This window comes from Euphorbia lathyris, chromosome 4 (assembly GCF_963576675.1).
Source record: "Euphorbia lathyris chromosome 4, ddEupLath1.1, whole genome shotgun sequence".
NCBI lineage: Eukaryota > Viridiplantae > Streptophyta > Magnoliopsida > Malpighiales > Euphorbiaceae > Euphorbia > Euphorbia lathyris.
Window position 1 is genome coordinate 11,017,589 of NC_088913.1, and position 17,083 is coordinate 11,034,671.

General features: G+C 34.8%; 1 protein-coding gene across 1 annotated transcript; it reads right to left on the bottom strand.

Moving 5' to 3' along the window:
* Positions 1 to 9,139: 9,139 nt before the first annotated feature.
* Positions 9,140 to 16,260, bottom strand: LOC136227019 (uncharacterized). Its single transcript, XM_066015750.1, has 10 exons — positions 15,956 to 16,260; positions 15,522 to 15,589; positions 14,932 to 14,957; positions 12,807 to 12,897; positions 11,942 to 12,037; positions 11,187 to 11,255; positions 10,905 to 10,963; positions 10,692 to 10,814; positions 9,628 to 9,699; positions 9,140 to 9,510 (listed from the first exon to the last, which is right to left on the bottom strand). The coding sequence occupies exons 1-10, from the start codon at positions 16,043 to 16,045 to the stop codon at positions 9,446 to 9,448; spliced, it is 759 nt and encodes a 252-aa protein (XP_065871822.1). The 5' UTR covers positions 16,046 to 16,260; the 3' UTR covers positions 9,140 to 9,445.
* Between the last annotated feature and the right edge of the window lie 823 nt (positions 16,261 to 17,083).

The window sequence follows — 17,083 nt, forward strand, 5'->3', positions numbered from 1 at the left end:
GCATGCCACCTTTCAAAAGACACATTCTCTCCTACTAGCGCCTCCTTCAGGGTGGGTGTAAGCACATAAAGCCCATCTTTACTCGGGCCCCGTAACAGGATTTCCCCAGTTGTTTGGTCCTTCACAAGAAAATGGTTAGGCCAAAATTCAAAGAAACATGAGTTGTCACGGGTAAATTTTTGAACAGATAGTAAAGATTTGGTAAGCTTAGGAACAAGTAGGGCATCATTAATTTTCAAATTATTAATATTTGAATTTCCAAAGTGAGAAATTTGCAAACCTTGACCATTGCCAAACTGAACCGTATCATATCCTGGATATGGCTGCATTTGATAAAGTTGAGTCGGATTTGCTGTCATGTGATTTGTTGCTCCTGTGTTAGGATACCACGGCTGATTAGGACCCATGAATGGATTTGGTGGTTGTTTCCATGCCATGTGTGCTTGTGGTCCAGGATTGTAGTTTGATCTTGAATTGTTCTTTGGTCTTTTGCACTTATCAGCCCAGTGGCTTGGATCACCACAGTTGTAGCACTTGACACTTCTTCTCTTCTTTGGATTCTGCTTCTTTGATTGATTTGTTTCCATGGTGGATACATTAGCCTCCCGGTGTGCTGATATACCATCGGGTTGAAGCAGAGTAGTCTTTCTGGTTGATTGAATCATGCCTTCAACTGTTTTCAAATTGTGCAAGATCTCCTGATAGTTGATGTTTGTACCACGCTGAGTGACAAGATTCTGGACGGTAGAGCGATACTCTTCTCCCAAACCCTTGTAAAGAACTGACGGTAGTAGATGTCGAGGGTAAGGGTTCCCCGAGGCAGCCAGATCATCAAGAATGGACTTCACTTTTTTCATATACGCAGTAACTGACATGCCCCCTTGCTCAAGCTCATGCAGTTCAACTCCCATCTGAAACTGCTTGCTACCTGTAATAAGCCTGTAGGCATCTTCTAAAGCTAGCCAAATATCATGTGAGTATTTGAGATAAGCAATATCAGGAAACACCTCTTCGGTGATTGAATTTAGGAGCAAAGTCCTAACCACATTTTCTACATCATCCCATTGGGAAAAAGATGGATTTACGATTAAATCCGCAGCAGATGTCACAAAACATGTTCTATAAATAAATTTGGGTGGAGGAGGTGTTGAACTAAGAATGTGGGAAAGAAGATGATAGGTTTGAAGGGTAGATTCCATGGACATTCTCCATGCTTTGTAGTTATGAGGGGTTAATTTGATGTTAATGGTGATATTTGTGGGTGGTTGTCTTGGTTGATCGACATGGGTAGAAACAGGTTCTGGATGGACAGAATTTGGTAAAATAGTGGTATTTGAGGGAGGAATAAAAGTAGGTCGAAAATTGTTTGAAGGTGCATCGACAGTATTGTGATACGAATTTGAGAAAAAGGATGGGGATGGATCATGGGTTAATTGAGTATTATACCCAAATGGAGAAGTATTGGATTCAGAAATTACCTTACGGTTGTTACTGGCTTCGGCTGCTTGATAGGCGGCTAGGGCAGTGAGAACTGATGGAGAAAATAGGGTTTGAGTGGCCGAGGGTTGTTGGGATTGAATTGGTGACTTCTGAACCGGAAGTTGATGATTTTGTGGGGGCGGAACAGCCGCCTGATATGCCGCAATCGCGGGTAAAACCGCAGCGTCGACAGCGGACGTTGTCGGAGTTGGGAGCATCTCGGTTTGCACAAACCGTGAGTCATGAGCTGCTGTCACGGAGACAATTGGCGCGGGCTGCGCAAGGGCGACAGACACGATGGGCACATTAGCAGCGGCAGCAGACGCAATGGGCGCATGAGCAGCGGCAGCAGACGCAAGGGGCGCATGGGCGGCAGACGCAGGTTGCGCCGAGGCGACAAACGTCGAGGGGGTTGGCGCGGGATGCGCCTGGGCATTGGCCGCCTGTGCGCTGGCCGCCTGGTATGCGTCGAGAGCTGCACATACCTCCGGAGGGAAGGAATCGCCCACTGTTCGCTGTGAAGCTGGAGCTGCCGTGGCTGGCGGTGCTGTTGTCGCGGTAAGGAAGACGGAATCGCCGGTGACGAAGGGCGAGGTGAACCGCCATCCCGAAGTTGCAAACGAGCCACCGAAGGCTTCGTCCGTGTTTTGGGCAGCCGCGGAGGTTGAAGCACCGGCAGATGCGATATTTACAGCAGCGACACCGACGGCGGCGGCGGTTGCGGCGGCGGCTTTGTATTGAGTGTATGTTGGTGATTGTGGATGATCAGAGGATTCGGAGGATGCGGAAGTTGATACTACTGATACCATGTTGAATGTATAGTTTGATATACGGGAATATTATGGAGATAGAGAGAGATAAGTAATAACACAATAATGATTTGAATCACCTTAATGATTATGGCTCAGAGGCCTTGTATTATAGTGAGTCAATAGTAGTTTGTATAGGAATACAATACACAAGTATAATCGTATTGAAACTCTACCTAGCTAAGGTTATAGACAAATTGAAACTCTAACTAGATAAGAATCTATTTACAGAGATAATAGGAACATTATCTCTAACAGTGGAAATAAGAAAGATAATTTTCTCAATAATAAATAACTACAAACATGTATTCGTGAAAAGCTTCAAAAAGAAGTTTTTTTGTGAAAAGCTCCAAAATGTTGTAGTTTCCAGAAAAAATGATAAACATTGCGGTTATATAAATATAATTAAACGCTAAACACTCTTCCAAAAAGCTAAAACAAACACCCCTAATATTGATAAATTTGGTTCATTTCAGAAACAATTGAAGAACACAAATATTTATTAACATGTTATTTACATATAAGTTAGTTCAAAAAGCAAATGTTTATGATTAAAAAAGGGTTTTCCTATTTACCCCAAATTACTTATCACCGCTTCCATTTGGAGAATTTTGCCTTTTCATAATTTTTTTCCAAAACTGAATTTTTTTTCGAGAGAATCGGCCAAAATTTGGCCTAAACGGGTGTTGCATCCGTTCCCACCATGGGCCAAACGGATGCGGCAGTCGTTCCCTCCATGGGCCGAACGGATGTGGCATCCGTTCCCACCATGGATCAAACGGATGCGGCACCCGTTGAGGCCAAATTTTGAAATGTGTAAAATCGTAAAATATTTAGTGACGAAAAATATTAAATCGTTCAATTTTTTTATGACGAAAATTGCAAAATTCTTCAATTTTTTATGACGAAAAATACAAAATCGTCATGAAAAATATGCATTATTTTCATGAGTTCTTTGATAAAAAAATATAAATTTTAATGTTTCCGACTCGCAATCATCCATTTTCAGGGTTCGGGTTGTCACACATCAATTATTTTCATAATTTCAATTATTGTTGTTCGGGTTTATGATTTTGGAGAGAAAATTTTCAGTTTTTGATCAAAATTATGAGAAGGATAAAAAAGTCCAAATGGAAGCGGTGATAAGTAATTTGGGGCGGTATTTAACAGCTCACTTAAAAAAACAAATTTCATGGTTCATAGTAAATTTGAAAATGAAAATAATCTCGATAAAATATTTGGATTTTTTTATCTAACACGTATACAACATATAATAAAAATCTGGACAAAATGATATTTGTATATACTTAGATATGTTACAAATAAATGATAATTTTGCACACATATACATATAAATGAAATAACTCAAATTTGTCCAAATTAACATATTTTTATATCTTATCACCTAACTTCCCAACTACAAAAAAAAAAAAATTGTGTCACAATTTTAAGTATTATTATATATTTAAATTTTAGGTAGAAGTAGCCCACTTAAATAAATAAATTCCCATTTGTTGTTTCTTTTCTTTCAATTTTGAAGAATTGACTTTGTGAGCTATATATATATATATATATACCTATAACTAAAGACTTGTATTTGTATCTTAACTCAATGAAAAAGATTTCAACCAAAAAAAAAAAAATGATCTTGATCTTGTTCAAGTGTCACAAGTTATGCTTAATTGATTTTAGAGTTAACAATTTTACCTAACTTCCAAGCAAAATAAATGAACAACACACTATTTTTTTACTCTTGTATTTAGGAGTGTTTATTTTTTTTTCTTAAATAACTTCTAATGTTGCACTTTAAACCACATAAAATATATTATTTTGTTATGTTTATAAAATAGGGTTAATTTTAAATAAAATCATATGGTTTCACGTTTTTTTTTGTTTTTGCCAGATCGGTAGTTATGGTTGGCAAAAGTTTCATTTTGAAAAGTTTGGCCGATAATGACCTCAAAATGAAAATTTTCAAAAATTAAAGTTGTTTAGTATCATATTTATTATGGAACCACATTTTTTATTTTTCAAAATCATCAATTTTAGATTTTTCTCTCTCTAAATATTAACTTTCTCTCTCATAAAAAAACAACACCTAAATGACTTCAAACCTAAAAAGTTAAAGAATTAAAGTTGCTTAAAATATCATTTAATTCTTGAAAAAATTTCATTTTGAGATCGCTATTAGCAAAATTTAGAAAAATAAAAATTTTGTCAATCACATGTACCGATCTGCAAAAAAAAAATAAAAAAAAGTGAAACCACATAATTTTATTTGAAATTAACCCTATAAAATAGTAGCGTTTTATAATTTTTCATAAAAAATTATTTATATTTATTTAATTTTGACGAAATTATTCTTTTTATTTTTCACAAACCGCCTTCTTTTTTAATATTATTCCTACCTCTACAATACTATTACTGAAGAAGAAGGTTTTGTTACATTCAAAACTATTATTTTTAGTTTTTATTTATTCATTTAGGTCATTTTTATTAATATGTGTATTATATTTTTTAATTTTATAATTTATTTATTGATTAATGTAAAACATGCACATGTTAATAAAATATTTTAAATATTAAGAGCATCAGTTAATTATAATTTTACCAAACACTAATAATTAATCAGTAATAGCAACAACTATCAGCTAATACTTACACCAAATAGGTGTTAGTATATTTATTTTTTGTTCCGTGGACCTTGTATTACTATTTCGTAACATTCAACTTCAGACTCCTCTATTCATGTTATTGATTTACTTTATTTTACTTCAATAGCATAATGGAAAAAAAAACATGTAGAATGGAGGATTCGAACTTGGACTTCCAAGTACCATTGTAGACATAATAACAACACCAAGTTTTTTTATTCTTCCATAATCGTTCGCATAGGAGCGGTCTCTTGCCAATTGGCAAGGGAATGCTTGCCTCCAATACACCCTTGTGGTGGGACCCCTCCCCGGACCCTCGCTCAGCGGGGACGCGTAATGCGACCGGACCGCCCTTTTTAATCGTTCGCATAAGGAGAAAGAAGGTGGAAGAGCTTTGGGATTCCAATGGTGTGTGGTCTTGGGATCCAACGAACCTGAAAAGTATAGTTCATGATTTCTTCAATTTGCTCTATTTTAAAGATATCTTAGTTCGGCCTCTACTTGTTACTTTTTGCAACTTCCCTCCTCTTTCTCATGTCGACCTCAAACTGATCCATGGCCTGTTCGTTGCTCGTGATGTTAAAGTAGCCTTATCTGATATGGCACCTTCAAAGCTCCAAATTCAGATGGTTTTCATGCGGGTTTCTATCAAAAACTGTGGACTCCAGTTGGAAACCAGTTAAGTGATATGGTGTTAGCTATGCTCAATGATGGCCTATTTAATCATTCAACCAATGAAACTCTAATCACGCTAATCTCTAAAGTGCCTAATCCTAAGTTTGTTTCTCAATTTCGACCAATTAGCCTTTGTAACGTTAGTTATAAGGTTGTGAACCGTCTAAAATCGTTCTTTTAGAAAGTGGTAGGTTCAACCCAAAGCAGCTTTGTCCTTGGGAGACAGATGATAATGTTATTCTTCTCCAAGAAGTGGTTCATTGCGATGCATAAGAAACCAGACAAGACATGTTTCATGGTCATCAAATTAGATTTGGAGAAAGCTAATGACCGAATAAGCTGGATTTTCTTGAAAGATACCCTGGAGTTTCTTGGCCTTAACTCTTATTGGGTCCAGTTAATTCTGCAATGTGTCGTGACGTCTGAGATGAGTGTCATATGGAATGGGGAGCGACTGCCTAGCTTTACTCCTACGATAGGGCTAAAATAAGGGGATCCTTTATCTCCCTGCCTTTTTTATCCTTTGCCTAGAGCATCTCATTCATCTTATTCTTGCTGCTATTTCTAATTGTTGATGGAAGCCTATTCGTATGTCTCGGAATGGCCCCCCGCTCTCTCATATGTTTTTTTAATGATATAATCTTATTTGCTGAGGTTGCCCAGGATCAAGCTATTGTTATTGGTAATGTTCTTAACTACTTCTGTTCATGCTCTGGTCAGAAAATTAGTGTGGCCAAATCCAAGATCTTCTTCTTGCCCAACGTGCATCAGGATGTGACTTCAGGAATATACTCTATAACGCAAGATCAAGTTATGTATCTTGGGATGTCTGTGATACATGAACGGGTAACAAACTCCGCCTATAATTTCATTCTGGATGAAGTTACTATTCGTCTATCTAGGTGGAAGGTGAATCATGTAAGGTTTCCCTGGAAAATTTTGTTATGTTAGTTATTCCTTCCTATGCTATGCAAACTTCCCTCCTTCATGTTTCCATGTGTGATAAGATGGATGCATATACTCTTCGCGTTATTTGGGAGGGCAAAAAGCATCATGAGGCCCCTGATCTTTCATTGTTTGGTGTATTAAGCCCTCGATCTTTTATTTAGACACATTAAGCCACTGATCTTTCATCATTTGGTGCATTAAGCCCTCGATCTTTCATTTAGACACATTGAGCCCTTGATCTTTCATATATGGGTGTATTAGGCCCTTCCATAAATCAATTAATATATAGGTTTATTAAGGGCATGTTTGGTTAGGTTTATATAACTGCAGCGTTTCGCATTTTCTCTAGACACTGCAACATTTTGGAGCTTTTCACGAAAAGCTCTTTTCATGAACAGTTGTTTGTAGTTACTTGTTATTGATAAAATTACCCTTCTTATTTCCACAAAATGTGCTTCAATTTTAACATTATTTTTATTTTTAGAACATAATTATCGAAAAGCAAGGTTTTATTGTGTTCAATAAATTTTTTATTTTTTATTTAAATTATTTTTATTAATTTGTATAATATATTTTTTATTTTAGAATTTGTTATTTTTAGAACATCATTTGTTGTCACACCAAACATGCCCTTAATAAACCTATATATTAATTGATTTATGGAAGGACCTAATACACCCATATATGAAAGATCAAGGGCTCAATGTGTCCAAATGAAAGATCGAGGGCTTAATGCACCAAATTGTGAAAGATCAGGGGCTCAATGTGTCTAAATAAAAGATCAATGGCTTAATGCACCAAACAATGAAAGATCAAGGGCCTCATGATGCTTTTTGCCTATTTGGGGGCACTATAAAGAACCGGGAGAATTCACCTGATTAATTGGAGCATGGTTTGTAAACCTAAGTTAGGGGGCTTAGTGTTAAGGAGACTCGTCCTTTTTAACTTTTTTATGTTTGCTAAGCTTTGGTGGTGACTAATTTCAGAACCTCATTGCCTTTGGATGTCTGTTATCAACAATAAATACCAGCTTAATGGTGATAACGCCCTTTGTTTTGTTTGTAAGGCCCTTGACTCGCATTTTTTGAAGGGTATAGTTAAGTCTGGATTTGTACTAAATACTGGTATTGGGCGAGTTTTTCATGATGGGCGGAGTATTTCATTCTAATTAGACATATGGTGTGGGGAGAGCCCCCTTATTTGCTATGCCACTTGTGTCACGGGGCCATGCCAAAGCCTCGTGTCGTGCCGAGAACTTCTCGGATCTTCGGCTAGCCAAATTAGATCCTTTAAACATCAAACATCCCATCAATTCGTATGTCGGTGATTCGTCCTGGAGGGATTCTTTGTGGTTAAACCTCGATTTATAAAGGACCTGCACTATGGACTAACTTGGGAGCCCAAAGTGTCTGTAAGGATTCCACCCTATGCAGACATTTGCCTCCCTTCCCAAAGGCCGGATGCCGACTCTCCTAGTCCCTAAAGGACTAGGGTGGATCGCTTAAACCAGTACCGACAACTGGCTTAGGGATTGACGGAGATCCAACGCAAGGTAATCACATCCCCTAATAGTGTTTCTTACGCCGAGTTGAAACGCACGGCCAGTGAACGTTAATATGTCTCATTCACCACTCAGTAAATCGTGTCCAAGCCTCCTCAAATTAGACTCAGAAGTCGTGGATTTCATGAAGCCCAACACGACTCCTACTCACTCACTCATTCACTCTTACCTAGAAAGCGGGAGACTGGTTAGCCAATAATGTAATTAAATTTATCCAGATCATTCCATTTATTTTTTAACAGATTTTAAATGATTTTGATATTTTAATATTACAACAATTTTAAATTAAAAAATCTTTATATCAAAAAAATAAAATTTAGGAATCACACTATTAAGTATTTCAAATATTTTCCTTTTACCGTGTGATTCTTTTTTTCCTTTTTGCCAAATGAGATTCCAAAGGTTCATTTTCATTGTTAATTTCTCAAATTAGTTTTTCTATTTCACATTTCTACATTTTATATGCAGCTTCAAACAGTAAGAATACCATAATTAACAATCCAAGTCTTTCAAGAACTATCACCAGAAAATCATGGGTAAAAAACACCAACGAATACTGAAGTTTGGAGTCTATTTCAAAAAAAAAAACTTCTTTTTCTTTCGATAAAATCATTAAATTTAACATTTGATTTCAACGTCAATCCAACCAATTTATATACGAAAACTCATCAAGCAACATGACACATGACATAAAAGACAGCTGACCATATATCAACACGCCAAGTATGTCTGACTTTTACAGTTGACGTGACAGTCATGTGGCACATCTAAAGCCACACACAAAAAAAAATCACATATTTATCCAACATGGCGGTTAGTTGGCACATAATCAATTGTCTTCTACGTCAATATCAACATTTCTGTGAATTGGCCGGAGTGACTTTACTAAAATTAAATGTGAAGTTCGGTAATTTTATCGAAAGAAAATGAAAAAACTCAGTTAGTCAGTACAATTTACCCCAAAAATCACCGAGAAACCATCCGGGGAGCCGAGAGTCTCCCGAGTATCAACAAATGCAGAAGAACTTTGCATATCAAAATCAATTTTCCAGATTCTTTTGAGAAATGGAAAATACATAATTGACAGGTTACATGTCCTCTTTGATCCTACCTATTTCATGACTCAGTTCTGGTTTTCACTTGTAAGGGAATTGACTACAAAGAAGCTAAACTGACTTTTTTTCATATGTCATCTCACCCTATACTTTTCCATGTAAGTGAAAGAATCATGCCTGTTCATGATCGACGCGACGACGATCTCGAGCTGTCTACACGTCTGTCTCCTTATATGTGCCGTCCAAAGTGTTAGCTCAGGATGATCACATCCTCTGACTAAAATACATGTTCATGAAGTATCTTGAAGGATTGAAGCCACTTAAAATCACTGGAAAAAGATTAAAATAAATGCATATAAAGTAAAATAACCGCAGTTAAGTTCAAACAATAATGCGAGAATTGAAAGCAAAGGCTGAACTCAGAAATTGCTGCATTTGATACGTACATATAGGCGAAAGGACGAGGGCGACACCGATGGGATATAAGAAAAATGTTGTCCTCTCTAGAAAGGGTAGCACTGCAATATAAGAAATACAATCGGTACATTTAAGTAATAAAATGGTGATGTAGTGCTGGTAGTTTTATAGTAAAATTCAGGGTAAAACATATGCATGGCCCTTGAACTACAGCACAACTAACATTAATGCCCCTAAAGTTTATTCCTTGACATAAAAATCCTTAAACTCTACTTTACTGTAACATCACAGTCCAAATCAACAAAACTCGTAAAAAAATTAACGGAATGATGACTTAGACAAGTTTGACTAAATCATTGACTCTTTTTTTATCTATGTCATCATAAATTATGGTCAGCTACCTATTTTCAGGTCATCATTTCGTTAATCTTTAACAGATTTTCTTTGATTTAGACTTTAATGTTATAATACTGTAAAGTTCAAGAATTTTTTATGTCAAGAAATGAAATTTAGGGACCTTAATATTAGTAGCGGTATAGTTCAGAGGCTGTGAATTTAATTTAGGCATAAAACTTAGGGGCCACTTTGACTTCATAACTAAATCCAAAATCTAACAATGCAACCTGAAACCAAAAAGGACCAACTCATGGCTTCACCCAGTTCAGTTAACTGGTCAAGTTCGGTTCTAAAAACATAACTAGATTAGTAGGGCTGTCAATTTCTGACATGACAACACGATCTACTGAGACAACCCATTTGACATGATTATCGTTTTTTTTTTTTTGTCATTTATATGATATGTAATCATGTGGAATATATAGATCACATTACACGATTATGATACGATCACACATTTTGGACACCCCTATAGATTAATTAGATGGATGGTCATTCATCAAATTGTTGCTTAACAATCAATTTTAAAATATTTCCATGTCTATGATATCCCAAGGAATCCGAGTACGGAAAACAGTTCAGAAAGGAAGCAAATCAAACATGAAAATTACTTTTTTTTTTTTTTAAACGTCACTACTATCCTGCTAAATTTGTGCCAAGAAATTTCCAATGAAATTCAAACTAAAATTCGTCTTACCATCATAACCTAAGAAGTTGAGGTAATGGTAGTACGAAACCGCCACCATAAAAAGCAGATTTGACAGTAATTCGGGTATAAACCCATGGGCTACCAAAAGAGGAGATATGAAATAATGTATAACTGCAAGAAGATCAAGACAGAAATAATGTTATGGCAGGAGAATTTTAGTTGAGAAATTGAGAGCCAAAACTTGTATTAAATGGAAATTACCATAAAGCATAACAAACATTGGGAAGAAAGAATTGCAGTGCACATCAAATGCATAAAGCCTTCAACCAAAGATAACAAAGAAAGAAAAGAACAAAAAATGTCAGCACTCTGCGGTAATATACAATTATATGCTGCAAAAGAAAAGAACAACCCTCCTAACCACATGCAGAAATAACTATTACGATAAGAGTCAGGAATATACAAGATATGGGAACCAAAATATGATGCACACAATTACGGAACAAATATATCTAAGCAAGAATCAAAAGTTTTTAGACTTGCCATTCAACTCGTTGCTCAACTACATGGCTGTTTGGCGTCTCCTCCCTAAGGTATGCATTAGTCATGAACCTGTATTGCATTAACAAATGAAATTATAATCATGATAGTGTGCCAAAAAATATGATGCAAAATTCTAACAAAAAAGGCAGAAAAAGAGAGAGAGAGAGAGAGAAGGAACACATTGAAAAAGCAAAACCAAATCATGAAGATTTCTTGTTCTAAATGAGAAAATTCAACATTAGATTCTATAATTAGCAAACAATTTCCCAAAAAAACCGCTTCAAATTCCATATCAAAAAGATATGCTGAACCTGAAACAACATTTAGGGGAATTGGAGACACAAGCAGTAACAGATTAAGTTTGATATTAATAAGAATTTTCTACTTATTTAAGGGAACTCAAACGAGCTATGCAACCCTGCAGAAGAACATTTTTCCTTCTACAGTAATAATACCATAATTTAGCAATCAATGTTATACTGCAGCTTTGATTTCAGTTTACTTGTTTATGATGTTTAGATTTCAAAATTGAATATCAAGCAAAAGATATTCAAATACTATCTCACAGTTCACATTTACACATTTGCCAATATCATCATCGCTCTATCTGCTTCCATTTCCAGGTAACTAGCAGCTGAGGTTAACTAGCGTCTAGCAGAGAGAAGCTCAAATAAGAAAATAAAAAGAGGCAATATTTAAAGTGATATCCATCAACATTGGTACATCATAATAAGTAACAGGGTGACTGCCCTTACCAACAAGAAGTAGCCAGAATAATCCCCGTAATTAGAAAATGGAAAAGCAATACAGAAATAACTACAAAAACAGCATGCCCGGCACTGTGGTCGTACCTGTAAAATTAGAAGGATCAAAATTAGATTTGATCTATATGGAACACCTGAAACCATAGACTACAATTGAAAAAATAACAATATGACAATAAAAATGGACGACAAAATTTAAATGCATATGGCAATCTATGTTGCACAGAACCAGGAAACCATATTTGTAAAAATTATAGGAAATGCAAACATGGGGCAAATGTCTAAATATTAAAAATATAGTGGGTATATTTCTAAATTTTAAAATTATTTATTATATGTAAGTTACATAATATGAGAAAAAGAAAAAAAGGTCTTTTTATTATTTTGAAAGCTTGAAGAAGATAATCTAGAAAAAATTATGGATTTAATGCATGTGATTGGTACATGATGAACTGATACGAAATTTGATAATGTGTTGTCTCCTAAATATGCATTGTGTTTTAAGAAACAGATTTCCAAATTGTAAGAAACTAGTTTCTAATTTTCTTAAATTAGAAAAGCCTTACTTGAAACATAAAGTTTTGGTTTCCAGGAGTGTCAGAAACTGAAACATAAAGTTTCGGTTTCGGGGAGTTTCAGAATCAAGGTTTTCGTGCAACATAGACAGCGATGGCATTGCATATTGGAAGTTAAGACACTGAAGCACAATAAATATGTGCCTGATAGTAATAGATTTCCCATAAAACCTTGGTCAGAACTTGCACCATCACTTGTTAATTACAATATCATAAGAACAACCATTACATTGTCTAATTATCAGAGGTAGCCACAGGCAGAAAGTATTGAAGGAACTTACGCGGCACAATAAGCCAAAGTAGCAACTGCCAAAAGGAGACTGCAGATTACAACAAAAGCTGGATCATCACGTGCCCATTGATTCTTGGTTTCTGGAACCAAAGCTAATCTTAGTTTATGACAGAAAACAAGTTTTGTGAATTTCATCATTTTTAACAAAATTATCCCCAAAATTACATTTGAAAGAGAGAACTACTAACGGTATTGTCTCGTACATCTGAACTATATAAGCCTAATACATATACTAGAAGTGACAAAATTTCCAATCCAAATGATACTTTAAATCCCCAGCTGGCACTTGAAAAATGTTAGGGAGTCTTATCTACAAGTGTATCCAAAACTATACCATAAGTTTGACTTGTAATACAGAAATAACTAGTATAAGCTACAGTTTATAATGTTTATTTTTGCAAATAGACCACAGGAAACCTACCATCCCATATCATCTAAGAGAATACAGCCTATTAAAGTTTGAATGCATCACTTCAAATGTTTGTGATACAATAGGTAGGTTCATTCACTTCAAATTGTCTGATCACTACTAATGCTATCATAGTTGTTAAAGGCGTGCCTCAGGCGAGGCTCAAGGTCCTGAGCTTAATAAGTCCTAAGCGAGGCCATGTTTAAAAGGCTCTCACCTTGTGCGCCTAGACTGGGCTTCGCAGTCTCTCCTGAGGCGTGCCTCTTCTGCGTTTTGATTAATGATTAGGTTTTTAAATTTATTTTTTTACTGATCTCATTAAAATAAAAGGTTGATTAATCTCAACCACTTATCCCATTTAGTAAACTTAAATCCAAACTGTTGATCTAAGTAAAAAAGAATAAGAAGAGACCTAAAAGTAGAAAGAGGGCAGAAGAGTAAGAGAGATAAAGGAGGGAGGAGCTTCTTCTGCAGTGCAACAAAGAAACAAGCAGAGGCCTGTTGCAATTCTAGTAGCTTTAGTCTCTACTGCAATTCTAGTAGCTTAGTCTCTGTTGTCAACATGTAACTTGGTTTTTTTTTTTGGACGTTTAACATTATGTTTTTATGTGGTTTTGTCTTGTTTGTGTGGTTATAAATGTTTTTTTAGCTCATCATAACTTGTGCCTTAACTACTAATAGAGTATTAGTGACATTAGTATCGAACATTGATAATTAGATTGCGCATCTATTTTTATTTTTATTTTCATTTTCTGCGATTTCTGTTCATCAGGCGCACACCTGAGCCGTGCGCCTAGGCTCCAGGACCCCTTAGCGTCTTAGTGCGCCTTGCACCTTTAACAACATACATCTGAACTATAAAAGTACAAATACATACTAGAACTGACAAAATTTCCAATCCAGATGATACTTAAAATCCCCAGCTCACTTGAAAAATGTTAGCGACTCTTTCCTACAATTGTATCCAAAAACTTTACCATAAATTTGACTTGTAGAAAAAAAAAAAAAAAAAATCTAGTATGTTTTGTTTGTTTTGTGTAATTTTTTGCAAATAGATGAGAGGAAACCAACCATCCCATCATCTATTTGCAAAAAATTACACAAAACAAACAAAACATACTAGATTTTTTTTTTTTTTAACCATCCCATCATCTAAGAGAATATTACAAATCAAGGTTTGAATGCATCACTTCAAATGTTTGTGATACAATAGGTAGGTTCATTCACCTTATGTACTACATACTACAAAGCTTCTTCTATTAAATTCCTCATGTTCATAACAAATTTCAATATATTATTTCAACAATATCAAATTATCTATGCATTTTAATCCAAATGTAATATTTCAATTAATAGTTCTATTAGGACCAATTGTATGTTGGGATATTAAATTTAATAGCCAAAAATGATAGCTATATGACATTAAATTAAAAGTACTTGACGTATACTACATGTCAAAGTTACTTAAATTGATTTTTCTCCCCTTTATAACCTAGCATTAGCAAGACACTCTTCTTATCAGTAACTGAAAAAAAAAATCATAATCCTAACACATTTTGGATAAAGGAAAATTAAGCCCCACTAGATAATACTATCCAAATACGCATGAAATATAGCCGAACTAAGTTCCAAGTTCCAACAAACATCTGCTCTATATAATTCAAAACAAAAAAGAACGCCCTGCTCGGTAGGATAAGGGACTTACGCTTGTGATACTTAGTGTGCTGATAGCTGAATCAGCCGCATAGCCCCATATGCAAAATGCCAAGTAACTCAATCAGAAAACTGCCAACTACTAAACTAATAAAATGCTACGTACAATAACAGTTTAAATAAAAAGATACTCTGACTCTCTTCTACAAGTATACACTTTAAACTACCATATAACATGGAAAACCCCAGACATAATATAATGAAAGCATTTATCCTGCTGCATAAAATTCAATTGCTAAAAGACACAGGTTTTCCTTTACTTTGTAAAGTGGCTAATAAAGAACAATATTGGCCAAGACAAAAGATAACCTTGCATCAATGTCACGATTATATTTTGGGAAAGAAGTCATATTAGTTGTGAAATTATTCTGTTGCTTTGAAGTACCCGAAATCAATAGTTCCCATAGAAATAATAGCATTCCTAAGAAAACAGTTAAACTAGACACGAATAGAATATCAACAGCAGATGTGCAATAACATTTTAAACTACATAAATGTAATGTGATAATATTCTAAGCTTCTTTCTGCTGCAAGGATTATTTCTAACAAACTACATACAGAGATAAGAGTGAGGGCGCTTACACTACTTTAGGTGAGGTGCAGAGGTGAAGCATTTGCCAGAAAGTATACTCAATGTCCATTTGTTGCCACTACAATGAACACGACCACGAAAACGAACAAATATCCAATCAAGAATTGAAAAGAAAAAAAAGGAACAAATTCGATTAATTACAATGCTGATGCTAAAAAACTCATAAAAAGTTAATAGTTGCTACACACAGATGCAGACTGGGGGGGAAATAAAAAAACAAAGTAACTTAGAACTATTTAATAGAAATGAAATCACATAACAGTGCCATCTCTGACCAACACAAAGATTTCGATTGTTGAGTTATTTGAGATTGAAGAGGCGAAATTCCAGAAATTAGGAGGTAAAGAGAGCAATTCCTCAATAGAAAAACCGAAAGGATCCAATTGAAACTGAGAAGATAAATCAGATCTTAAGAGAGAGAGACCTTAACAATTCGCCGGAGGTACTGTGGAAACATAGGATTAGGTCGAGATGTGGAAGACGACGTACGAATTTTAGATGAAGTGGGCAACATCTCTTATCCTTCTTCTCTTCCTCCTACTGATCTTTTTCCCTCTTCAGCTCCGTCTACTTGGATTTCAAGGAAGAAGAAATGAAGAAATTTTTCTTCCTGAAATTGATCGAAGATCTGTGGAGAAATTTTTCTTCTGGTTCTCTCGATGAGAAATTAGATGGGAAGGAAGAAGAAGAAGAAATTGGAAACGACGAAGTCTTTTGCGTTTTACAGCCAGTTCCCAACTTCCCATCCAAACTCTGCTTCGATGGGGAATATTGGGCCTGCCTTTTTGTGTAGGCGACCATGGGCTACGCCTGAAATTGTTCCCAAAGCCCATACTCATGAGAAATTTACATGAAACTTCATTATTTTTAAAATGGGAAATTTACACATTTGAAAAACTATATACAATTATGTCAAATCCTAATTTGAATTATATCAAATTAATAAAATCATTACTTTTAATCTATTTTAAGATTTAGAGTTTATAAATTATGGGTCTATGATATATTATCTAGGGTTTAGGATTTCTGAATTGGGGTTTAGAATATTTAAATTAGGGTGTAAAAGCATATTTTATTTGTTATATATGAAAAATAATGATATTTTCAGAATTAAGTTTGATAATCTGATTTAGTTGTAATTTTATAGTTAATTATGATATTCATGTAATTAACCCTTAAAAAATTAACTACAATTACGTCAAATAATAATTTGAATTATGTAAAACTAAGTAAATCATTATTTTTATTATATTTTAATGATTAAGGTTTATAAATTAAGGGTCTAAAATCTTTAAAAAAAAATAAGGGTCTAAATTTAGGACTTTAGGACTTAGAATTTATGAATTGGAATCTAAAAAATACACTATGAAATCATATTTTATTTGTAATATATAGAAAATAGTTACATATTAAAAATTCATTTTATGTTGTAATTTTCTTCTCAAAAAAATTGTAATTTTATGACTCATCATCATTTTCATATAAAAAACCCAACAAATTAATTCAAAATAAATTAGGTTTAAAACCTAATTAGATCTCTAATCTAAAAACT